The 26,224-nt window shown below is 49.4% G+C and overlaps 1 protein-coding gene across 2 annotated transcripts in view; it reads left to right on the forward strand.

The window, feature by feature from the left end:
* The window catches only part of GRM7 (glutamate metabotropic receptor 7), a 361,134-nt gene that overhangs the window by 305,102 nt on the left and 29,808 nt on the right, over positions 1-26,224 (forward strand). For both annotated transcript variants that reach the window (XM_073564465.1, XM_073564466.1), the window contains exons 3-4: positions 79-217; positions 3,854-4,008. In XM_073564465.1, coding sequence (XP_073420566.1) covers positions 79-217; positions 3,854-4,008 — 294 coding nt within the window. The remainder of the gene's footprint in view (positions 1-78; positions 218-3,853; positions 4,009-26,224) is intronic.

Here is a 26,224-nt window from a genome sequence, read left to right on the forward strand (position 1 = left end):
TGAATATCCTCTACGTTATAACTCATTGTTTTTGGTCTTTGGTCTTTCTAACGGTTCGGCTTCTTTCATCTTTTACAGGGCGACTTTGCATCGCTCAGTCCTTGAAAATCCCCAACGATCGGAAACCCAGCGATTATGATAAGCTGGTGAAGCAGCTGCTGGAGACGCCTCAGGCGCGGGCTGTGGTTGTCTTTGCCGTGGACGACAATGATATCAGGTAATGGACAGATTGGATGGAATTGATGTGGATACAATGTATCTTTTGCAGGATCTTGTCATTTTTGTAAGGAAAATTAATATCTGACATTTCAGACAAAGTGAAGGCTCGTGAAACCTTCTGAATCATTAAATCAATTCCATCTGCTGAAAACAGGAGGATCATTAGTAATCTACAGACAGGTGCAATTAGCAGCTATTTTGCTTGCAGTCTATTCCCCGTCTCTTTGCTGTGTTGCACCTTTTATCTCCCGAGCTTCCATATTGCACCTTCGCTTTGTGTCTGCTCGGTGTCGCCACCAGCTTGTGAGATGGCTGACATGTGGCAGGGTCTCTGTGTCTGGGCAGCACCTGTGGAGGGCTTCCTTCATATGTGTTTCAGCATTCACTAAAAGCATTATCTGTTCATCTTTCTTGCCTTCAATCCCTCAGGGTTGATTGGCATCTTGTCAGTTTTGCTGCAGGGGCATATTCTACAAATGAGCTTCAATTGATAATGAAGCCAATTAAGTTTTATGGCTGATGATGAGGAGGGTGCGCTGCTCGGAGCCTGATGGAGGCACGAGGGTGACCACCAGGGTGGCTGACATAGCAGCATTGATAAAGGTCAATGTCCATCGCCATTTTCTGGTGACATTGGCTGCATGGAAGCGTACTTTGGCAATGTAAGGATACTGTAGAAGATGCAGTGGAAACTTGAATATGCAGATCATATAAAGACATAGTAGACCTAGTCCAGACCTGAAGAATGATAAGCTTTGCTGACAATGACCATGGTGGCGTGGAGCACCACTCCAAGTTTTGCTGTGCGATGCTGCAGGCTGTGGAGGTATGAGGAAGCTAGTGATGCCATAATTGCAGTAATGTATCATATAGTGTTTATTGTCATGATCCAGGCCGGGGTTGTTTCTTGTTATTCTGTCCCCGGTCTGGTCATGCGAGGGTTAACTTTCTCTGCCTCGTTTTAGGATCTGTGTTGCTATTTCTGTCCGCTGCAGCATCAGTTATAGTTCCTACCCCAGGCTTGTGCAGCTGACCCCGTTACACCCTGGTTTGTTCTCTGCCCGTTTACCCCTGCTACCCCACTTGTCTTAGTGTTTGCTCCCCGTGCTTTGACTTCTTGGTATGTGACCTGGCCTGTCTGACTGTCTTATGTCTCTGATATCTCTGATCCCAACTTGTGCTGACTTCTCTGGCTTGTACTTGACCATGTGTATTGTGTTTCCCTCTGGTACTACGTTTCCTGACTGTTGCTGACCCGGCTCGTCTGACAATCTCCCGCCACCTAGTGGCTCCTGTGCTGCTGCACTGTGCTGCTACGCTGTGAGTGCAGCCACTCCTCCCTCACTAGCTCCTCCTGGTGGAAGTTGCGCTATACTGCACTGCAGCATCATTACAGTTATCTTATCAGTGACGGTCCGATAGCTATGACCGCCATATTCACTAGAACGATTTCTATGGCTATTTCCACCAAAACTCTAAGTATACAGTTGTGGCCAAAAGTATTGACACCCCTGCACTGCAGTTTTGTCAGATAATACTCAGTTTCTTCCTGAAAATGATTGCAAACACAAATTCTTTGGTATTATTATCTTCATTTAATTTGTCTTAAATGAAAAAACACAAAAGAGAATGAAGCAAAAAGCAAAACATTGATCATTTTACACAAAAGTCCAAAAATGGGCCAGACAAAAGTATTGGCACCCTCAGCCTAATACTTGGTTGCACAACCTTTAGCCAAAATAACTGTGACCAACCGCTTCCAGTAACCATCAATGAGTTTCTTACAATGCTCTGCTGGAATTTTAGACCATTCTTCTTTGGCAAACTGCTCCAGGTCCCTGATATTTGAAGGGTGCCTTCTCCAAACTGCCATTTTTAGATCTCTCCACAGGTGTTCTATGGGTTTCAGGTCTGGACTCTTTGCTGGCCACCTTCAAAGTCTCCAGTGCTTTCTCTCAAACCATTTTCTAGTGCTTTTTGAAGTGTGTTTTGGGTCATTGTCCTGCTGGAAGACCCATGACCTCTGAGGGAGACCCAGCTTTCTCACACTGGGCCCTACATTATGCTGCAAAATTTGTTGGTAGTCGTCAGACTTCATAATGCCATGCACACGGTCACATGCACAGAGGCAGCAAAGCAACCCCAAAACATCAGGGAACCTCCGCCATGTTTAACTGTAGGGACCGTGTTTTTTTCTTTGAATGCCTCTTTTTTCTCCTGTAAACTCTATGTTGATGCCTTTGCCCAAAAAGCTCTACTTTAGTCTCATCTGACCAGATAACATTCTTCCAAAACGTTTTAGGCTTTTTCAGGTAAGTTTTGGCAAACTCCAGCCTGACTTTTTTATGTCTCGGGGTAAGAAGTGGGGTCTTCCTGGGTCTCCTACCATACAGTCCCTTTTCATTCAGACGCCGACGGATAGTACAGGTTGACACTGTTGTACCCTCGGACTGCAGGGCAGCTTGAACTTGTTTGGATGTTAGTCGAGGTTCTTTATCCAACATCCGCACAATCTTGCGTTGAAATCTCTTGTCAATTTTTCTTTTCCCTCCACATCTAGGGAGGTTAGCCACAGTGCCATGGGCTTTACACGTCTTGATGACACTGCGCACGGTAGACATAGGAACATTCAGGTCTTTGGAGATGGACTTGTAGCCTTGAGATTGCTCATGCTTCCTCACAATTTGGTGTCTCAAGTCCTCAGACAGTTCTTTGGTCTTCTTTCTTTTCTCCATGCTCAATGTGGTACACACAAGGACACAGGACAGAGGTTGAGTCAACTTTAATCCATGTCACCTGGCTGCAAGTGTGATTTAGTTATTGCCAACACCTGTTAGGTGCCACAGGTAAGTTACAGGTGCTGTTAATTACACAAATTGGAGAAGCATCACATGATTTTTCGAACAGTGCCAATACTTTTGTCCACCCTCTTTTTTATGTTTGGTGTGGAATTATATCCAATTTGGCTTTAGGACAATTCTTTTTGTGTTTTTTCATTTAAGACAAATTAAATGAAGATAATAATACCAAAGAATTTGTGTTTGCAATCATTTTCAGGAAGAAACTGAGTATTATCTGACAGAATTGCAGGGGTGTCAATACTTTTGGCCACAACTGTATAATCAGTAACCCACAGATTGAGGAGAACATTGCTGACTGCCTTTCACCTCCCAGAGACATACCCCAGACGGATCTGAGTAGGTTACCCAGTCTCGTCTGATAGCTTTTAGTGTCCCAGTAGACCGTGAAAGAACATCACCGATGATGAAACATCACTTGATGTCTGAGTGCCACCATAAAGCTTTGGGAGGAGAACATATGATTGGCGCATATTATTGTGAATGGATGGCATGAGAGAGCGTGTTGCTTTACTGTCTCCATCTAATGCATTAGGCCCCATTGATGCCATCGGCTTGTTTTGCCTTTACATGGGGTAGTCACATTGGATCATTGGTCAAGTAGATGACCTGATGTCTCTTCAGTGAAGCCAAATGGACCTTTATTTTTGTGTTGACCCTTCTAGAGTCGGACACTGACCAGACACTTATGGCCCATCCTACTGATGTATGCATGATTGACAGCTGAGCTGGGCAGAGTTATTACGGCTGTTACATGGCTTGTTCATCTCTCCCAGACAGGTTTTGGCTGCAGTAGAGAGAGCCGATAAAGCGGGACACTTCATCTGGGTAGGGTCAGACAGCTGGGGCTCCAAATATGTTCCAATAAGTCACCTTGAAGAAGTTGCAGAAGGTGCCATCACCATCCTGCCCAAGCGAGCCACTATCGAAGGTAAGAAGTCAAGACGTTGTGTGCCCGTCCCTTCATGTCTGCAGAACGAGGTTTGCTGGGGACAGGCAGTTCTCACATAATGAAGGCCGCTGAGCTATGACGGGGGGCCGAGCACATCACGCTGCATCGACAAATGAAGAGAACCACAATGAGCTTCTGCGTAACAGTTTCTATGGAGACTTGTTCTACTTTGGTACAAAATTCAAAGTTCATTTCATTAGTCGAGCAGCATGGAGAGGGCAATATATCTAAAGCATCGGGTGCTGAAAAACACAAGAGCCGACTGTGAGTAACGGCCAAGTGCAATGAGGACGGGGGCCTGGACCTCCAGATGAATCTTCTGCCGTTGGTCTGGTGCTCGCATTGAGGGGCATGAACCTTCCGCCCTTCATTTTAATAATTAATTCTTACTGTCTAATTGCTGGGTGTTCTTTGGTGCCAACTGACTGATGGAAATATCAAAAGTCCAAAGGGAAAGATTGGGGTCACAACAACATTGTGTCACCAGGCGAAGACGATGGCGAGCGCAGTCGCTCCCTCCCAAGGACGTTCTGCAATATATTCAGAGTTCTGAGAGGGGAAAAAGCTTAATCAGGCAGATTTTGTTGAACATCTCCGCTTCATTCAGTCTCAAATCTCAAATATCAGATTTCCATGAAAATCCGCTAAGTGCACTGGGATGATATAGAGGGAAATACAGCAAACTGGTGGTGACCTTGAGCAGGGCGAGCAAGACAAGTCGGCAGGTTCTCATTCGATCCCATTTGGTGAACTACAAATATGAGGAATCTATTAGGTTCCATACGGGACCATGTGAAAGAGCTTTTGGCACCTCGAGTGGCTGCGATTCTAACCTAGGACAATCACATTCTCACCTGGGAGCCCTCCATCATTACCGAGGAGCACCTCACTCTTATCTAGGAGAACCTCACTCTTATCTAGCAGCACCTCATTGTTATCAAGGAGCACCTCGCTCTTACCTAGGAGCACCTCATTCTTATAGAGGAACACCTCATTCTTATAGAGGAACACCTCATTCTTATCTAGGAGAAACTCATTCTTATCTAGGAGCACCTCGCTCTTATTTAGGAGCACCTCGCTCTTATCTAGGAGCACCTCATCATTACCTAGGAGCACCTCACTCTTATCTAGGAGCACCTCATTCTTATCTAGGAGCACCTTATTCTTATCTAGGAGCACCTCATTCTTATCTAGGAGCACCTCATTCTTATCTAGCAGCACCTCACTCTTATCTAGGAGCACCTCATTCTTATCTAGGAGCACCTCACTCTTATCTAGGAGCACCTCACTCTTATCTAGGAGCACCTCATTCTTATCTAGGAGCACCTCATTCTTATCTAGCAGCACCTCATTCTTATCTAGGAACACCTCATTCTTACCTAGGAGCACCTCATTCTTATCTAGGAGCACCTCGCTCTTATTTAGGAGCACCTCGCTCTTATCTAGGAGCACCTCATCATTACCTAGGAGCACCTCACTCTTATCTAGGAGCACCTCATTCTTATCTAGGAGCACCTCATTCTTATCTAGGAGCACCTCACTCTTATCTAGGAGCACCTCATTCTTATCTAGGAGCACCTCATTCTTATCTAGGAGCACCTCATTCTTATCTAGCAGCACCTCATTCTTATCTAGGAACACCTCATTCTTACCTAGGAGCACCTCATTCTTATCTAGGAGCACCTCACTCTTATCAAGGAGCACCTCATTCTTATCTAGGAGCACCTCATTCTTATCTAGCAGCACCTCACTCTTATCTAGGAACACCTCGTTCTTATCTAGGAGCACCTCATTTCCATATAGGAGCACCTCATTCTTATCTAGGAACACCTCGTTCTTATCTAGGAGCACCTCACTCTTATCTAGGAGCACCTCATTCTTATCTAGGAGCACCTCACTCTTATCTAGGAGCACCTCATTGATAGTCTCATGTGCTTAGTCCAAAATGTAACAATATTGATACCAGGCGTCAATGAGTTTGAGCTATGAAGACGAGGTGGGAATCTAAGCCACTGTTTTGGTAAACTAAGAAAATAGCAAAGAAATCTAGAGTGGATCTGATTTAATTGGATTAGAGGAGCAGGTTACCAATATTTCGGGTTATTTGCATGATATACGTGTTAGATTCGACTTCCAGAGAATGATGCGACATCTGGAATCTGCTCTAGAGCAAGAGCTAAAGATACAATGTATCTTCCAAGATAACCATCTGTGATGATCTCCTGCCCACATGTAACTACTCATGTTAGGTGCCTGGCACCAATGATTCCTATAAGGAGGCAAAAGGGATCATCTCTACCCCTGATTTGGGCAAACTAGGAAGGTAGCAAGACAAAAGCAGAGTTGGTGAGATCTGATATGAGGACTCGGTTAGGTAAGAGGTTTTCACCAGCTCTATCCTTTGATGTAGTATTTGGCACACACTGTTTTGATGCTGCAGGAAGAGCTAGTGCTACAATGTATTATTATTATTATTATTATTATTATAGCGCCATTTATTCCAAGATACTAAACCTGAAAAACACAATGTAACTACTCGGCTCCCATGTTGCTGATGGTGCAGTCACTGGGGCTAGTGAGGCACTAGATGAAGTCTTGTGTCAGTGACGAACGTGGCAAGCGATGCAATACCCGGTGACAGTTACTTTGTGTCTGACTGGTGCCGCTTGTTCTCAACGTCTGATTAGGGTAAAATAATATGATGAAAAGCAATGCTGGGATTTGTGGTTCGCAACATAAGAGCAAAGTTTTGTGTTGTTTGTGCAGCCTCCTGACAAGCTGGCACCTGGCGCTGTGTGTGAACGGCGCCCATGAGCCGCCTGTGGGTGCCCGGCGGTGGTCAGGACAGGTGAAGCTGCTACCTGTCTGATGGGGGAGGCGCCTCGCTCCCTTTCTTTAGCCCGCAGTGCCGTCTCTGTTGTTATTACACGCTAATGAATCAGAGCGGAATTAGAAGAGACGCGTTTAATGTCACCGCTTCATCATCTAATACGAAGCATCTGCTCCGGAGAACGCAACAGACGATTTGTTTTAAGGCTGAAAATACGCCTGTCATTTACAAAGCGAAGATGATGGGGGAGGGGAGCGGCGTTCACGGGGAAACCTGGGCTCCGGTGACTTGAAGGAGGAATCGTTTGGAGGAGCGCTGCTCTGCGCAGGCCACGGGGCTAATAGGAATACTAATGAATCCAATTTATCTCAAGGGCTTAAAATGTCACTGGAAAACACTGGGTCACCCGGTCCTGAGAGCTGGGGAATGACAAGTGGCCACCAGCTTTGAAAATTAGCAGCAGGAAACATGGCGCCCTTGATGTTTCCTCACCTGCAGCCAGAACTCAACGGGATCTCCGAACCTACGGCACAATGAGCGCCCGCTGTACCCTCTCAGCCCCTCACCATAGTCAAGACCTCTGCTTGCCGTCAGTGAACAAGAACCTTTTTTCTTACATCCAGAGACAGGAAACCTATAAAAAAAAAAATCCCAAATACTTCTTCTAGTTTTCTGGGAGCAGTTATCCCCCTGAATACAGTATGTTGTAAGTTGCATCTGAGTGGATACATTGTAGCAAATGATCAGCAGTGGAGATGTCCTGTGTGGACTGGATACAGATGGGACAGGACAGCTCAGGTGATCATCTTGTAGAGGAGAAAGTGAACATTCACTGACAGCAAGCGGAAGTCCTGAAAATGCAAAAGCATAAAAAGAAAGCACCAGCAGCTGGATGGGATGAGAACACAGTCTTAGGATGGTTATTAACAATAGGAGAGATGCCTATGGGCCCCTTAAAGGGAATCAGAAAATGACTTCAGGTTTAAATCAGGTTTTTATGTGAAATTTATTTTTTCAGTACTTTTAGCTATGCTTTTTATTTATTTTTTTCCTACCATGATTTGTATTAAAAAATTAGAAATGATGAAATTTTCACACTTGTGTTACCAGCTGTATATAGAGGCGTTATCAGTCATTGTACAGGAGGAGGAGGTGAGCTGTGACATCACCTATTGTGAATGGTGGGTCCTGTGTTATCTACTGTATATAGAGGTGTTATCAGTCATTGTACAAGAGAAGGAGGAGGAGGTGAGCTGTGACATCACCTTTTCTGAATGGGAGATCCTGTGTTATCAGAGTTGCTATCAGTCAAAGTAATCCTGCCTCTAATGATTTGGAAGCTGTAGTAAATTCTTCCTAAAAATACAGGTAGTCTGAGTCTAAAACCCCTAGTGGCCATTGTGAAAATTGCAAGACTATTTTTTTGTATGCAAATTGTAATTTTTAGATGGATGGGGTGTGGGATACTAATGAGTTGCGTAGTATACTGGATATACTGTTCCGTCTTGTTACATCGGTGGCTGGTTCCGTACAGGCGGTGTTTACATAATATCCACATCATTCCCGTAGAGGACACTGAGTGATGCCAGTCTAGTTTTATAACGAGGCCTCTTTGATGGGATCATTTATGTTGATTAATTATGCTAAATGGATAAGGTCACAACTCATTTCCATAATGCAAGAAAGGACCAAGGAGAAGAGCAGTAACGCAATAATTGCATGTTAATCACTTGATTTGTAAAGTGTTCGGCTTAAGTAGCTAACTAAGGGAAGGAAAGTCTTCACCGCATCCTCAATCCCAGCGGGAGAGTCCCCGAACCCTGGAGCGGCCCCATGGAGGTGACAAAGGAACAGGACATGGAGACAAACATGGAGCAGCGATGTCAGACCAGGCGCAGGGGCCTGCAGAGACATCAGCTGAAGCAGAGTCTATGTACAGACTGGACCCCGACAGTGGGGGGACCCCCAACAGGACTTGTGTCTGGGTCCCCTCGACCTAAGGCTCACATGTTCACATCCAGCACGCATAGACGTAGCACATGAGCACAAATTACAGAGGAGCACATAGAGTCAATTCTAATAGACTCATTATCAAATTTTAGGAAATTCCGTAAATTCGAACAATTTGCAATTCGATTTGAGGGAATCGACATAAAAACACCCTCCGGGTCTTTACACAATACAGAAGATTGCATCAGTCAGAGAAGGCTGACAGGACCTCGGACCTCCCCATAATGCCTCGTATCTACACATCCCATTGTTAGCACAGCTGATCATAGCCTGTATAAAAGCCAAGGCAGGGAATGCAGGCTGTGTGACAAAACAGCAGTGAGAACTGTTACCATCCGTTTACCCATGGCTGTATATGCTCAGGCTGTAGGAGACCGAAAGGTTGGATACAGTCCTAGGAAACCTGAGGGTGTTACATGTGTTTTTCCTAGGCAATTAGAGTAGCCACAGACAGGATCTTATCATGTATCTCTATATAGGGAGCTCCCCCTAGTGGTGGCTGCAGACAGGATCTTATCATGTATCTCTGTATACAGGGAGCTCCCCCTAGTGGTGGCTACAGACAGGATCTTATCATGTATCTCTATACAGGGAGCTCCCCCTAGTGGTGACTGCAGACAGGATCTTATCATGTATCTCTGTATACAGGGAGCTGCTCTCCCTAGTGGTGACTGCAGGCAGGATCTTATCATGTATCTCTGTATACAGGGAGCTCCCCCTAGTGGTGGCTGCAGACAGGATCTTATCATGTATCTCTGTATACAGGGAGCTCCCCCTAGTGGTGGCTGCAGACAGGATCTTATCGTGTATCTCTGTATACAGGGAGCTCCCCCTAGTGGTGGCTGCTGACAGGATCTTATCGTGTATCTCTGTATACAGGGAGCTCCCCCTAGTGGAGGCTGCAGACAGGATCTTATCATGTATCTCTGTAAACAGGGAGCTCCCCCTAGTGGTGACTGCAGACAGGATCTTATGTATCTCTGTATACAGGGAGCTCCACCTAGTGGTGGCTGCAGACAGGATCTTACCATGTATCTCTGTTATACATGGAGCTCCCCCTAGTGGTGGCTGCAGACAGGATCTTATCATGTATCTCTGTATACAGGGAGCTCCCCCTAGTAGTGGCTGTAGACAGGATCTTATCATGTATCTCTGTATACAGGGAGCTCCCCCTAGAGGTGGCTGCAGACAGGATCTTATCATGTATCTCTGTATACAGGGAGCTCCCCCTAGTGGTGGCTGCAGAGAGAACATTATCATCTATCTCTGTATACAGGGAGCTCCACCTAGTGGTGGCTGCAGACAGGATCTTACCATGAATCTCTGTATACAGGGAGCTCCACCTAGTGGTGGCTGCAGACAGGATCTTATGTATCTCTGTATACAGGGAGCTCCACCTAGTGGTGGCTGCAGACAGGATCTTACCATGTATCTCTGTATACAGGGAGCTCCACCTAGTGGTGGCTGCAGACAGGATCTTATCATGTATCTCTGTATACAGGGAGCTCCCCCTAGTAGTGGCTGTAGACAGGATCTTATCATGTATCTCTGTATACAGGGAGCTCCCCCTAGAGGTGGCTGCAGACAGGATCTTATCATGTATCTCTGTATACAGGGAGCTCCCCCTAGTGGTGGCTGCAGAGAGAACATTATCATCTATCTCTGTATACAGGGAGCTCCACCTAGTGGTGGCTGCAGACAGGATCTTACCATGAATCTCTGTATACAGGGAGCTCCACCTAGTGGTGGCTGCAGACAGGATCTTATCATGTATCTCTGTATACAGGGAGCTCCCCCTAGTAGTGGCTGTAGACAGGATCTTATCATGTATCTCTGCATACAGGGAGCTCCCCCTAGAGGTGGCTGCAGACAGGATCTTATCATGTATCTCTGTATACAGGGAGCTCCCCCTAGTGGTGGCTGCAGACAGAACATTATCATCTATCTCTGTATACAGGGAGCTCCACCTAGTGGTGGATGCAGACAGGATCTTATCATGTATCTCTGTATACAGGGAGCTCCCCCTAGTGGTGGCTGCAGACAGGATCTTATCATGTATCTCTGTATACAGGGAGCTCCCCCTAGAGGTGGCTGCAGACAGGATCTTATCATGTATCTCTGTATACTGGGAGCTCCCCCTAGTGGTGACTGCAGACAGGATCTTATCATGTATCTCTGTACACAGGGAGCTCCCCCTAGTGGTGACTGCAGACAGGATCTTATCATGTATCTCTGTACACAGGGAGCTCCCCCTAGTGGTGGCTGTAGACAGGATCTTATCATGTATCTCTGTATATGTATTTTTGGGTGTTTTCAGGAGAATTGCTGTTTTGGTAATAATCGCAGAGCTCTGACAGCTATAATTATATATTGTGTCTATATAGAATTGAAGCAATATAATGTTCTGCACTCAACTTCCTCTATAAGAAATTATATTTATTAGCAATTATCTGATTGGTTTACTCACATTGCTGCTTGTCTCAGGACAGCCCCAAATATTAACATTCGGTGGTGATAAGGCGAGATCCCCATTCTTGAATGGAGCCTGTACTGAGCACTGCGGACTCTTCTCGTGAGTTTTACATTTATCCGAGACTTAATAGTCTGTGTTGAAATGCAAACAGGATTTTAATGGCTCTGCCCTTTAATACAAAGCATCGGTCGGCTGCATTGTGTGACAGTCGGCGTAGCTGACGCCATGCTCCACGCCGGCAGACTTTCATCACAATTAATTGAGACTTAGCGAGACACCTCCAGAAAGTCTCAGCTTATTTTAGGCTTGTTAATTACAGCAAGAATTAAGTGCGGTAAACTGCGGACACGAGGCGAAGCGGCGCCCGTACGTATCTCAGATCTATCCATATGGATTCCGTAGGGGTCCGGTACAGGCTCTTATCACTCAGGAGCAGAGCTGGGCCCTCAATAATATGTGCTGGATGTCTGAAAGCGCTGGAGGCCAGCCCTGGTGGGTTGGGGTCCCTGGGTGCTTGGTACTGAGGGGGCACTAATACTTGTCGTTGGCCGTGGGTATTTAGATACAGAGTCAGGGCGTTGGACTGTTTGCCCAGGGTGAAGGGAAGCCCATGTGCCACCGCGGGATCTCTGGTGTAACTAACCTCCGCCGTCATCCGTCATGGCCCCGTCATCTGTTCCTTTCCGCTGCCTCCTAATGCAGAGTAGCCCCTGTCTCCGTGAGTCTTCCCATTAGCCCATGGCCATCTCTGGGACCCCCGGAGACGTCGTCGGCTCTTTATCGCTTGGATCCAGTTAGCTTCTTATCCGCAGAGGCCCAGGACGAGCCCGGCGTCTGTCACAGCTGAATGCGCCACTCACATTACTATAGAATTTCCACGGGTCCCCGGAGAGCAACAAAGAGAATAAGAAAAACAATGTTTCCCTCCGACGCCTTCATATTTTGCCATTTTTCAGTTATTCCATTCATATGAGCCTACAATTAAATACTGACTGCCAAAGCAGAGAGGAGCCACGAGATCGGCCCCCGGGAGCCACAAGTGCGCACGTGTTTGAGGAGAAGCCAAATGAAGCTTCCTCTGCGCCCCGAATCTCTGGTGTCTGCAAGAAATCAGCCCGAGTGCAACGGAGGAAAACTGACTCCAAAAAGATTTCATGTAGCATCCAACTGACACCCGGTCCCTGTCATGTGGATTTATGGGGCCACTCCGCACAGAATTCATTTTACACCACAACCTACATACGATAAATCATTAATATTCTCAGCTTTATCCACTTTGTACTGATACTCAGCAGCGTCAAGTCTTCTGCCCTAATTATAACCATTTATCCAAACTGGAATAAAGGCTTTGGTGACGCTAACAGGGAAACTCATGTCTGCAACTAAAGGAAAAAAACACCTTAAAATTGGCCTAAAATATTGTACCAAACACTGCTGTAAAGATAATGCACAGACCCTGAATACGTGCTGCAATATCCTCCAGAGCTGCACTCACTATTCTGCTGGTGCAGTCACTGTGTCCATACATTACATTACTGATCCTGAGTTGCATCCTTTATTATACTCCAGAGCTGCACTCACTATTCTGCTGGTGCAGTCACTGTGTACATACTTTACATTACTGATCCTGAGTTACATCCTGTATTATACCCCAGAGCTGCACTCACTATTCTGCTGGTGCACTCACTGTGTACATACATTACATTACTGATCCTGAGTTACATCCTGTATTATACTCCAGAGCTGCACTCACTATTCTGCTGGTACAGTCACTGTGTACATACATTACATTACTGATCCTGAGTTACATCATGTATTAAACTCCAGAGCTGCATTCACTATTCTGCTGGTGCAGTCACTGTGTACATACATTACTGATCCTGAGTTACATCCTGTATTATACCCCAGAGCTGCGCTCACTATTCTGCTGGTGCAGTCACTGTGTACATACATTACATTACTGATCCTGAGTTACCTCCTGTACTATACCCCAGAGCTGCACTCACTATTCTGCTGGTGCACTCACTGTGTACATACATTACATTACTGATCCTGAGTTACATCCTGTATTATACCCCAGAGCTGCACTCACTATTCTGCTGGTGCACTCACTGTGTACATACATTGCATTGCTGATCCTGAGTTACATCCTGTATTATACTCCAGAGCTGCACTCACTATTCTGCTGGTGCAGTCACTGTGTACATACATTACATTACTGATCCTGAGTTACATCCTGTATTATACTCCAGAGCTGCACTCACTATTCTGCTGGTGCACTCACTGTGTACATACATTACATTACTGATCCTGAGTTACATCCTGTATTATACTCCAGAGCTGCACTCACTATTCTGCTGGTACAGTCACTGTGTACATACATTACATTACTGATCCTGAGTTACATTCTGTATTATACTCCAGAGCTGCACTCACTATTCTGCTGGTGCAGTCACTGTGTACATACATTACATTACTGATCCTGAGTTACCTCCTGTATTATACCCCAGAGCTGCACTCACTATTCTGCTGGTGCACTCACTGTGTACATACATTACATTACTGATCCTGAGTTACATCCTGTATTATACCCCAGAGCTGCACTCACTATTCTGCTGGTGCACTCACTGTGTACATACATTACATTACTGATCCTGAGTTACATCCTGTATTATACTCCAGAGCTGCACTCACTATTCTGCTGGTGCAGTCACTGTGTACATACATTACATTACTGATCCTGAGTTACATCCTGTATTATACTCCAGAGCTGCACTCACTATTCTGCTGGTGCACTCACTGTGTACATACATTACATTACTGATCCTGAGTTACATCCTGTATTATACTCCAGAGCTGCACTCACTATTCTGCTGGTACAGTCACTGTGTACATACTGTACATTACATTACTGATCCTGAGTTACATCCTGTATTAAACTCCAGAGCTGCATTCACTATTCTGCTGGTGCAGTCACTGTGTACATACATTACTGATCCTGAGTTACATCCTGTATTATACCCCAGAGCTGCGCTCACTATTCTGCTGGTGCACTCACTGTGTACATACATTACATTACTGATCCTGAGTTACATTCTGTATTATACTCCAGAGCTGCACTCACTATTCTGCTGGTGCACTCACTGTGTACATACATTACATTACTGATCCTGAGTTACATCCTGTATTGTACTTCAGAGCTGCGCTCACTATTCTGCTGGTGCAGTCACTGTGTATATACATTACTGATCCTGAGTTACATCCTGTATTATACTCCAGAGCTGCATTCACTATTCTGCTGGTGCAGTCACTGTGTACATTTATTACATTACTGATCCTGAGTTACCTCCTGTATTATACTCCAGAGCTGCACTCACTATTCTGCTGGTGCAGTCACTGTGTACATACATTACATTATTACTGATCCTGAGTTACATCCTGTATTATACCCCAGAGCTGCACTCACTATTCTGCTGGTGCAGTCACTGTGTACATACATTACTGATCCTGGGTTACATCCTGTATTATACTCCAGAGCTGCACTCACTATTCTGCTGGTGCAGTCACTGTGTACATACATTACTGATCCTGAGTTACATCCTGTATTATACTCCAGAGCTGCACTCACTATTCTGCTAGTAGTCACTGTGTACATACACATTACTGATCCTGAGTTACATCCTGTATTATACCCCAGAGCTGCACTCACTTTTCTGCTGATGCAGTCACTGTGTACATACATTATATCACTGATCCTGAGTTACATCCTGTATTATACCCCAGAGCTGCACTCACTATTCTGCTGGTGCAGTCACTGTGTACATACATTGCTGATCCTGAGTTACATCCTGTATTATACCCCAGAGCTGCACTCACTATTCTGCTGGTGCAGTCAATGTGTACATACATTACTGATCCTGAATTACATCCTGTATTATACCCCAGAGCTGCACTCACTATTCTGCTGGTGCAGTCACTATGTATATAAGATTTTATCTCCCAAAATGCAAATTACATTAAGCTTTCTGGAAATAAATAAACAAGCATTAGGGAAAACAGGAAGATTTTCGCTCTGAAGCTGACATATGATGACTGGAGCTCAGGGTACAATGCAGACTTTAATGGATCAATCAAACATAAGTGTTTTTTCCGTATGTATGACCGTTTCTCGTCAGTGTTTGATCCGTGTATCAGTTTTTGCCCTCAGCGTTTTATCAGTGTTTGTTGTTTGCCAAAATATGATAGTAGAGGCTTGAGGGAACCCCGGATATCACAGTCCAGGGCGGCACGTGGATGGATTTGTTTGCTGCAATTTATTCATGGACTCATAGATTTGCTTTGTTTAATCCATCACTCAGACGTCTGTGTGTTTTGGTGCCGACTCCTCATTCCACAGAAATACATGGACAGGTGAACAGCCCCGGAGACTGATCGTGGTCGTTCTAAGGGGTCATTCCCATTTGCGTATAAATCCGACGAGTGCAATCCCATTAAAAAAAATATTCAGATTTCTCTCTGACGAATGTTATTTTTTATTATTTCCTGCTCATCTGCGAGTTTTTTATCAGCTCGATCCGGACTGAGAAAAAGAAAAATATTGCAGCATGCTGCAAGTGTCCACATATATCGGACAAGTCAATGGGTGCGAGAAAAAAATTGCACGGCACACGGGCCATACGTGTATCATCCGATTTTTACCCACACATCTCAAAGGAAACACATTTCATCAGCCAAGTACAATTAAACCACAGCCCGAACCATCCGAAAAGAATAGATAGAAGTAGGTCAGTGCGACATCTAATCAGTGCTTAGTGTGTGTGTAGTTGTCTGTACTTGTATTTAGCTAATAATTAAATTAATAAAATGGCATGGTGTCCCCCTTATTTTCAATAACCAGCTGTGGGAAAGCACACAGCTGTGAGCTGGTCTTATTATTCTGAGAAGGGACCAAAATCCATGGAGCTTCCCAGCCTATTAATATATCAGCTCACAGCTGTCTGCTTAGGCTTTACTGGTTGTTAAAAAGAGGGAACCAAAAAAAAATGATGTGCGGCCCCCCTTTTTTTTAATAACCAGCAAAGGCTAAGCAGTCCTCTGCGCGGTTCATACAGAGGTTACCGTGAGAACTGCCGGCTGTAACCTTAATGACATCACCGCTTATCAAAGTCTCCGTATGTAGCAGAGTTGGGGATCGTCATGGGACCTCAATATTATGGATTTACGGCTGACTCTGTGGATTATATTTTTTGCTAATAAATGGATAAAAGAGTAATTGCCAGGGGATGTTTTTTTACAATTAAAGGACTTTTGTACGTGTGTATTTATTGCTTTTCAGTACGGGGTTAATAATGGGGGTGTCTTATAGACGCCTCTTCATTACTTACCCCTGGGATTTATGTCCACGGACATTACACAGCTGACATCAACCCCAAAACCATTACCCTGCTTGCCAATGCACCAGGGCAATCGGGAAGCTCCAGAATTGACACCATCTTATGGATGCGCCATTTCTGGGGCGGCTGAGGGCTGGTGTTATTAGTCTAGGAGGGGGCCAATATCCATGGCCCCTTCCCAGCCTAGTAATATCAGCCAGCAGCTGTCTGGTGACCTTTGCTAAAAATTACAGCATGTAATAGCTGATGTTAAAAATGCATTGCATGTTATACACACGTTCTACAGATTCTATAAGCGACCCCCTGAGTTTATGCAGCAGCCCCCCGTCCCTTCTACATCGGACCCCAGTTTGCTCCCTGACTTTCACGCTTTGAACACGGGGCCGCGGTCGGGCACTTTCTGGCTCTCGATGATGAGACTTGCACAGATGGCTCGCTCTGTACCTGGCACTTGGCATCGTGGCGGAGACATTCTGGGCACTTAGCTCCCTCCTGCTGTACTTCACACTGCAGATAAATTTACCTGTCTGACATATCTATCTGCCTGGAATCATCTTCCCCAGGGACAGGAGAATGCCGACACCGCAGGGAGCCATCTTCAGGATGGGATCAGGATGGGCCTCCTGCGGAGAGACCACTACTATCCCAACAAACCACTGCTGCATGGAGGGTACGCAGCTCCCACGCAAAGCCCAGCACAACAAACACTGCCACCCAAGATGTAGCAGAGCTGGACCCTGTGCCCAGTCCCATGTTATATCACTGATACGCTTGTATTTAAGCGGATGTCCAGAAAAAGAGAAACATGGCTGCATCCTGCCAAAACAGCGCCCCCTCTGTCTACAGGCTGTATGTAGTATTGCAGCTTAGCTGCATGGAAGTGAATTGGGCTGAGCTGCAGTACTGCACACAGCCTGTAGACAGGGGTGGTGCTAATTTTGGGAGTATTTTCTATTTTTGCACAACCCTTTTAGTTATATTCCATCAGAAACAACTCTATTGATTGTGCCTCTATGCTATATAGCTATAAGTTTATGGGATGTATTAGTTCAGCTCCCACTTAAATGTCCCTAGAAATGTAAAGTAAGCTGTATCCCCCCATATATTTGCGAGCCACATTCATCATCCAGATTCTCAGGAAATAGCCCTGCACCCATAGAGCAGTTCACGGTAGTAAGTGGCTGTGGGGTATCATGCGAGCCTTCTGCCTGACAAGTAGAGGGCGCTGTTCCCATATAGGAGCCGCCAGCACAGGAGCAGGATTCTAGGACTTGCTAGTTGGTCGTGATAGTTTGAGGTCTGGGCCTATCAGTGGGGTCTTATGAGGGGGTCCGGTGGGATAACTCTAGATTCCAGAGCACTGGTTTAGATGGGGGCTTGTTTTATTTCCAAGGAATGTATGTGCCGCTATGTAAATCCCCTCTGTGGTACAGTTATGGCCTCGCTGCACTCCAGTATCAGATATATGGAGAAGTCAAAGACGAAAACTCGAAGACGATGCAAAGCTGCAGAAAGTAACAACACGCGGCCCACTGTGTCACTGACCGGGGCCGAAATACACGAGGCATCTGAGCCCTGGAGCATGGAAGGGCCACAGGTCGCTAACAAAGATTGTGATGTTTAGGGGCTTAAGTATAGATTTTACATTGGTGCCCGTGATTGTCACCGTCTATAATCTCCGATGTCAGTGATGGAATCAGCTGAAACCCATCCGACCTCATTTCTCTCAGCTGAGAGTTTTATTATAATTGTATTCACTGTAGATAATCTGATAACACCTAAACATCTGGACCTGAGACTGATACAATGTATCAGTGCATGTAATGTAGCAATGAGGACTGGAGAGAGTGCTGCGGATGTGTCCAGGGGAAGAGGATTATCTGCATAGCAAAAATTGCAAAATTGTGTGTCTTCCAACGCTCTCGGTGTCTCCTCACGCTCTCGGCGTCTCTGGGTGTCTCCTCACGCTCTCGGCGTCTCTGGGTGTCTCCTCCTCCTCATGCTCTCAGCGTCTCCTCACTCTCGGCGTCTCCTCAGTCTCTCAGCGTCTCCTCACTCTCGGCGTCTCCTCAGTCTCTTGGTGTCTCCTCACGCTCTTGGCGTCTCCTCACTCTCGGCGTCTCTAGGCATCTCCTCACGCTCTCCGCGTCTGTGAGTCTCCTGATGCTCTCGGTATCTCCTCACGCTCTCGGTGTCTCCTCACACTCTCGGCGTCTCAGGGTGTCTCCTCCTCCTCATACTCTCGGCATCTCCTCACTCTCTCGGCGTCTCCTCAGTCTCTTGGTGTCTCCTCACGCTATCGGCGTCTCTGGGCATCTCCTCACGCTCTCAGCGTCTGTGAGTCTCCTGATGCTCTCGGTGTCTCCTCACACTCTCGGAGTCTCTGGGTGTCTCCTCCTCCTCATACTCTCGGCATCTCCTCACTCTCTTGGCGTCTCCTCAGTCTCTTGATGTCTCCTCACGCTCTCGGCATCTCTGGGCATCTCCTCATGCTCTCGGTGTCTCTGGGTGTCTCCCGACGCTCTCGGCATCTCTGGGCATCTCCTCACGCTCTCGGCGTCTCCTCACTCTCTCGGCGTCTCCTCGGTCTCTCGGTGTCTCCCCACCCTCTCAGCGTCTCTGGGTGTCTCCCGACATTCTCGGCATCTCCTCACTCTCTTGGTGTCTCTGGGTGTCTCCTCACTTTCTCGGCGTCTCTGGGTGTCTCCTCACGCTCTCGGCGTCTCTGGGTGTCTCCTGATGCTCTGGGCGTCTCCTCACACTCTTGGTGTCTCTGGGTGTCTCCTCATGCTCTCGGTGTCTCCTCACGCTCTTGGCGTCTCCTGATGCTCTGGGCGTCTCCTCACGCTCTTAGCTTATCTGGGTGTCTCCTCACGCTCTTGGCATCTCCTCACGCTCTCGGCGTCTCTCAGCATCTCCTCACGCTCTGGGCGTCTCCTCACGCTATTGGTGTCTCTGGGTGTCTCCTCATGCTCTCGGTGTCTCCTCACGCTCTTGGCGTCTCCTCACGCTCTCGGCGTCTCTGAGTGTCTCCTCACGCTCTCGGCGTCTCTGGGTGTCTCCTGATGCTCTGGGCGTCTCCTCACTCTCTCGGTGTCACCTCATGCTCTTGGCATATCTGGGTGTCTCCTCACTCTCTCGGCGTCTCTGGACGTCTCCTCAGTCTCTGGGTGTCTCCCCACGCTCTCAGCGTCTCTGGGTGTCTCCCGACACTCTCGGCATCTCCTCACACTCTTGGCGTCCCCTCACTTTCTCGGCGTCTCTGGGTGTCTCCTCACGCTCTCTGCATCACTGGGTGTCTCCTCACGCTCTCGGCGTCTCCTCACACTCTTAGCATATCTGGGTGTCTCCTCACGCTCTCGGCGTCTCTCAGCATCTCCTCACGCTATTGGCGTCTCTGGGTGTCTCCTCACACTCTCAGCGTCTCTGGGTGTCTCCCGACGCTCTTGGCGTCTCTGGGTGTCTCCTCCTCCTCATGCTCTCGGCGTCTCCTCACTCTCTCGGCGTCTCCTCAGTCTCTTGGTGTCTCCTCACGCTCTCGGCATCTCTGGGCATCTCCTCACGCTCTCAGCGTCTGTGTGTCTCCTCACGCTCTCAGCTTCTCTGGGTGTCTCCTGATGCTCTCGGTGTCTCCTCACACTCTCGGCGTCTCTGGGTGTCTCCTCCTCCTCATGCTCTCGGCGTCTCCTCAGTCTCTTGGTGTCTCCTCACGCTCTTGGCGTCTCCTCACTCTCGGCGTCTCTAGGCATCTCCTCACGCTCTCAGCGTCTGTGAGTCTCCTGATGCTCTCGGTATCTCCTCACGCTCTCGGTGTCTCCTCACACTCTCGGCGTCTCAGGGTGTCTCCTCCTCCTCATACTCTCGGCATCTACTCACTCTCTCGGCGTCTCCTCAGTCTCTTGGTGTCTCCTCACGCTCTCGGCGTCTCTGGGCATCTCCTCACGCTCTCAGCGTCTGAGTCTCCTGATGCTCTCGGTGTCTCCTCATACTCTCGGCGTCTCTGGGTGTCTCCTCCTCCTCATACTCTCGGCATCTCCTCACTCTCTTGGCGTCTCCTCAGTCTCTTGATGTCTCCTCACGCTCTCGGCATCTCTGGGCATCTCCTCATGCTCTCGGCGTCTCTGGGTGTCTCCCGACGCTCTCGGCATCTCTGGGCATCTCCTCACGCTCTCGGCGTCTCCTCACTCTCTTGGCGTCTCCTCGGTCTCTCGGTGTCTCCCCACCCTCTCAGCGTCTCTGGGTGTCTCCCGACATTCTCGGCATCTCCTCACTCTCTTGGTGTCTCTGGGTGTCTCCTCACACTCTCAGCGTCTCTGGGTGTCTCCCGACGCTCTTGGCGTCTCTGGGTGTCTCCTCCTCCTCATGCTCTCGGCGTCTCCTCACTCTCTCGGCGTCTCCTCAGTCTCTTGGTGTCTCCTCACGCTCTCGGCATCTCTGGGCATCTCCTCACGCTCTCAGCGTCTGTGTGTCTCCTCACGCTCTCAGCTTCTCTGGGTGTCTCCTGATGCTCTCGGTGTCTCCTCACACTCTCGGCGTCTCTGGGTGTCTCCTCCTCCTCATGCTCTCGGCGTCTCCTCAGTCTCTTGGTGTCTCCTCACGCTCTTGGCGTCTCCTCACTCTCGGCGTCTCTAGGCATCTCCTCACGCTCTCAGCGTCTGTGAGTCTCCTGATGCTCTCGGTATCTCCTCACGCTCTCGGTGTCTCCTCACACTCTCGGCGTCTCAGGGTGTCTCCTCCTCCTCATACTCTCGGCATCTACTCACTCTCTCGGCGTCTCCTCAGTCTCTTGGTGTCTCCTCACGCTCTCGGCGTCTCTGGGCATCTCCTCACGCTCTCAGCGTCTGAGTCTCCTGATGCTCTCGGTGTCTCCTCACACTCTCGGCGTCTCTGGGTGTCTCCTCCTCCTCATACTCTCGGCATCTCCTCACTCTCTTGGCGTCTCCTCAGTCTCTTGATGTCTCCTCACGCTCTCGGCATCTCTGGGCATCTCCTCATGCTCTCGGCGTCTCTGGGTGTCTCCCGACGCTCTCGGCATCTCTGGGCATCTCCTCACGCTCTCGGCGTCTCCTCACTCTCTCGGCGTCTCCTCGGTCTCTCGGTGTCTCCCCACCCTCTCAGCGTCTCTGGGTGTCTCCCGACATTCTCGGCATCTCCTCACTCTCTTGGTGTCTCTGGGTGTCTCCTCACTTTCTCGGCGTCTCTGGGTGTCTCCTCACGCTCTCGGCGTCTCTGGGTGTCTCCTGATGCTCTGGGCGTCTCCTCACGCTCTTGGTGTCTCTGGGTGTCTCCTCATGCTCTCGGTGTCGCCTCACGCTCTTGGCGTCTCCTGATGCTCTGGGCGTCTCCTCACGCTCTTAGCATATCTGGGTGTCTCCTCACGCTCTTGGCATCTCCTCACGCTCTCGGCGTCTCTCAGCATCTCCTCACGCTCTGGGCGTCTCCTCATGCTATTGGTGTCTCTGGGTGTCTCCTCATGCTCTCGGTGTCTCCTCACGCTCTTGGCGTCTCCTCACGCTCTCGGCGTCTGAGTGTCTCCTCACGCTCTCGGCGTCTCTGGGTGTCTCCTGATGCTCTGGGCGTCTCCTCACTCTCTCGGTGTCACCTCATGCTCTTGGCATATCTGGGTGTCTCCTCACTCTCTCGGCGTCTCTGGGCGTCTCCTCAGTCTCTGGGTGTCTCCCCACGCTCTCAGCGTCTCTGGGTGTCTCCCGACACTCTCGGCATCTCCTCACACTCTTGGCGTCCCCTCACTTTCTCGGCGTCTCTGGGTGTCTCCTCACGCTCTCTGCATCACTGGGTGTCTCCTCACGCTCTCGGCGTCTCCTCACGCTCTTAGCATATCTGGGTGTCTCCTCACGCTCTCGGCGTCTCTCAGCATCTCCTCACGCTATTGGCGTCTCTGGGTGTCTCCTCACACTCTCAGCGTCTCTGGGTGTCTCCCGACGCTCTTGGCGTCTCTGGGTGTCTCCTCCTCCTCATGCTCTCGGCGTCTCCTCACTCTCTCGGCGTCTCCTCAGTCTCTTGGTGTCTCCTCACGCTCTCGGCATCTCTGGGCATCTCCTCACGCTCTCAGCGTCTGTGTATCTCCTCACGCTCTCAGCGTCTCTGGGTGTCTCCTGATGCTCTCGGTGTCTCCTCACACTCTCGGCGTCTCTGGGTGTCTCCTCCTCCTCATGCTCTCGGCGTCTCCTCACTCTCTCGGCGTCTCCTCAGTCTCTTGGTGTCTCCTCACGCTCTCGGCATCTCTGGGCATCTCCTCACGCTCTCGGCGTCTCTGGGTGTCTCCCGATGCTCTCGGCATCTCTGGGCATCTCCTCACTCTCTCAGCGTCTCCTCACTCTCTCGGCGTCTCCTCAGTCTCTCGGTGTCCCCCCACCCTCTCAGCATCTCTGGGCGTCTCCTTACTTTCTCGGCGTCTCTGGGTGTCACCTCACGCTCTCGGCGTCTCTGGGTGTCTCCTGATGCTCTGGGCGTCTCCTCACGCTCTTAGCATATCTGGGTGTCTCCTCACGCTCTTGGCGTCTCCTCACGCTCTTAGCATATCTGGGTGTCTCCTCACGCTCTTGGCGTCTCCTCACGCTCTCGGCGTCTCTCAGCATCTCCTCACACTCTTAGCATATCTGGGTGTCTCCTCACGCTCTGGGCGTCTCCTCACGCTATTGGCGTCTCTGGGTGTCTCCTCATGCTCTCGGTGTCTCCTCACGCTCTTGGCGTCTCCTGATGCTCTGGGCGTCTCCTCACGCTCTTAGCATATCTGGGTGTCTCCTCACGCTCTTGGCATCTCCTCACGCTCTCGGCGTCTCTCAGCATCTCCTCACACTCTGGGCATCTCCTCACGCTATTGGTGTCTCTGGGTGTCTCCTCACGCTATTGGTGTCTCTGGGTGTCTCCTCACGCTCTTGGCATCTCCTCATGCTCTCAGCGTCTCTGAGTGTCTCCTCACGCTCTCGGCGTCCCCTCACTTTCTCGGCGTCTCCTCACGCTCTCTGCATCTCTGGGTGTCTCCTCATGCTCTCGGCGTCTCTGGGTGTCTCCTGATGCTCTGGGCGTCTCCTCACGCTCTTAGCATATCTGGGTGTCTCCTCACGCTCTGGGCGTCTCCTCACGCTATTGACGTCTCTGGGTGTCTCCTCACACTCTCGGCGTCTCTGGGTGTCTCCTGATGCTCTGGGCGTCTCCTCACTCTCTCGGCGTCTCCTCATGCTCTTGGCATATCTGGGTGTCTCCTCACACTCTTGGCGTCTTTGGGCGTCTCCTCACTCTCTTGGCGTCTCTGGGTGTCTCCTCATGCTCTTGGCGTCTCTGGGCGTCTCCTCACACTCTCGGCATCTCTGGGTGTCTCCTGATGCTCTGGGCGTCTCCTCTCTCTCTCGGCGTCTCCTCTCTCTCTCGGCGTCTCCTCATGCTCTTGGCATATCTGGGTGTCTCCTCACGCTCTTGGCGTCTTTGGGCGTCTCCTCACGCTCTCGGCGTCTCTCAGCATCTCCTCATGCTCTCGGTGTCTCCTCACGCTCTTGGCATCTCCTCACACTCTCGTCGTCTCTGGGTGTCTCCTGATGCTCTGGGCGTCTCCTCACTCTCGGCGTCTCCTCATGCTCGGCATATCTGGGTGTCTCCTCACGCTCTTGGCGTCTTTGGGCATCTCCTCACTCTCTCGGCGTCTCCTCACTCTCTTGGCGTCTCTGGGTGTCTCCTCACGCCCTTGGCGTCTCCTCAATCTCTCGGCATCTCCTGATGCTCTCGGTGCCTCTTCACGCTCTCGGTGCCTCTTCACGCTCTCGGTGTCTCTTCACGCTCTCGGCGTCTCTGGGTGTCTCCTCCTCCTCATGCTCTCGGCGTCTCTGGGTGTCTCCTCCTCCTCACTCTCTCAGCGTCTCCTCAGTCTCTTGGTGTCTCCTCACGCTCTCTGCATCTCTGGGCGTCTCCTCACTCTCTCGGCGTCTCTGGGCATCTCACGCTCTCAGTGACTCCTCACGCTCTCAGCGTCTCCTCCCTCTCTCTGTGTCTCTGGGTGTCTCCTGATGCTCTCGGTATCTCCTCACGCTCTTGGTGTCTCTTCACGCTTTTGGCGTCTCTGGGTGTCTCGTCCTCACGCTCTCAGCGTCTCCTCACTCTCTCGGTGTCTCGTCCTCCTCACGCTCTCGGCGTCACCTCACTCTCTCGGCGTCTCCTCAGTCTCTTGGTGTCTCCTCACGCTCTCGGCATCTCTGGGTGTCTCCTGACGCTCTCGGCGTCTCTGGGCATCTCCTCACGCTCTTGGCGTCTCCTCACTCTCCCGGCATCTCTGGGCATCTCTTCAGTCTCTGGGTGTCTCCTGACACTCTCGGCATCTCCTCAAGCTCTCGGCGTCTCTGGGCGTCTCTTCACTTTCTCGGCGTCTCTGGACGTCTACTCACGCTCTTGGCGTCTCTGGGTGTCTCCTCACGCTCTCGGAATCTCTGGGTGTCTCCTGATGCTCTGGGCGTCTGCTCACTCTCTTGGTGTCTCCTCACGCTCTTAGCATATCTGGGTGTCTCCTCACGCTCTTAGCATATCTGGGCGTCTCCTCACACTCTCGGTGTCTCCTCACACTCTCGGCATCTCTGGGTGTCTCCTCCTCCTCATGCTCTCGGCGTCTCTTCACTCTCTCGGCGTCTCCTCAGTCTCTTGGTGTCTCCTCATGCTCTCGGCATCTCTCGGTGTCTCCTCACTCTCGGCGTCTCCTCACACTCTTGGCATCTCTCTGCGTCTCCTCACTCTCGGCGTCTCCTCACACTCTCGGCATCTCTCCGTGTCTCCTCACTCTCTCGGCGTCTCCTCACACTCTTGGCATCTCTCGGCGTCTCCTCACTCTCGGCGTCTCCTCACGCTCTTGGCATCTCTCGGCGTCTCCTCACACTCTTGGCGTCTCCTCACTCTCGGGGTCTCTCAGCGTCTCTTCACGCTTTCGGCGTCTCCTCACTCTCTCGGCGTCTCTCAGCGTCACCGTACGCTGTGACATGACTGTTAGAGTAAACTACTAACAATAACAACATGACACTTGTGAACAGCGCAGCCTGGCAGGAGTGAGGGTGCGCCAGTGTATATGGGGGGAATGTGGGGGGTCAGCCCTCATATGGTCGTCATGTTGGTTGTCAGACTGTTTTCCCAGGATCATATCCAAGCAGACGGATAGAATTTGTAATTGTCACGATGTGACGCCACCAGGACTGATATTTCCTGGTCAATCCCTGCGATCCGCCGGTGCCTGCCGGTAACAGCTGGGCCAGTGACGGTCGCCTCTGGCAGGCAGCCTGCGTATGATGGGAGTTGTGGTCCTATATTAGCTTGGAGCCCCGCAGGCCTCTCACACCTCATGTAGAATTTAATCAAAGCATCTCCATGAATAATTCCAGAGCAGAATGACGATAAAATAATCCACACGTGATGGCGGCACACGACAATATGCAAATATTTAAAATAGTCGATGGAAAGTGAAAAGCTCCTAATTAATCCTGATTGACAGCTGTT

This window comes from Dendrobates tinctorius, unplaced genomic scaffold, assembly GCF_039654945.1.
Source record: "Dendrobates tinctorius isolate UK_male_01 unplaced genomic scaffold, ASM3965494v1 ptg000455l, whole genome shotgun sequence".
NCBI classification, from domain to species: Eukaryota; Metazoa; Chordata; class Amphibia; order Anura; family Dendrobatidae; genus Dendrobates; species Dendrobates tinctorius.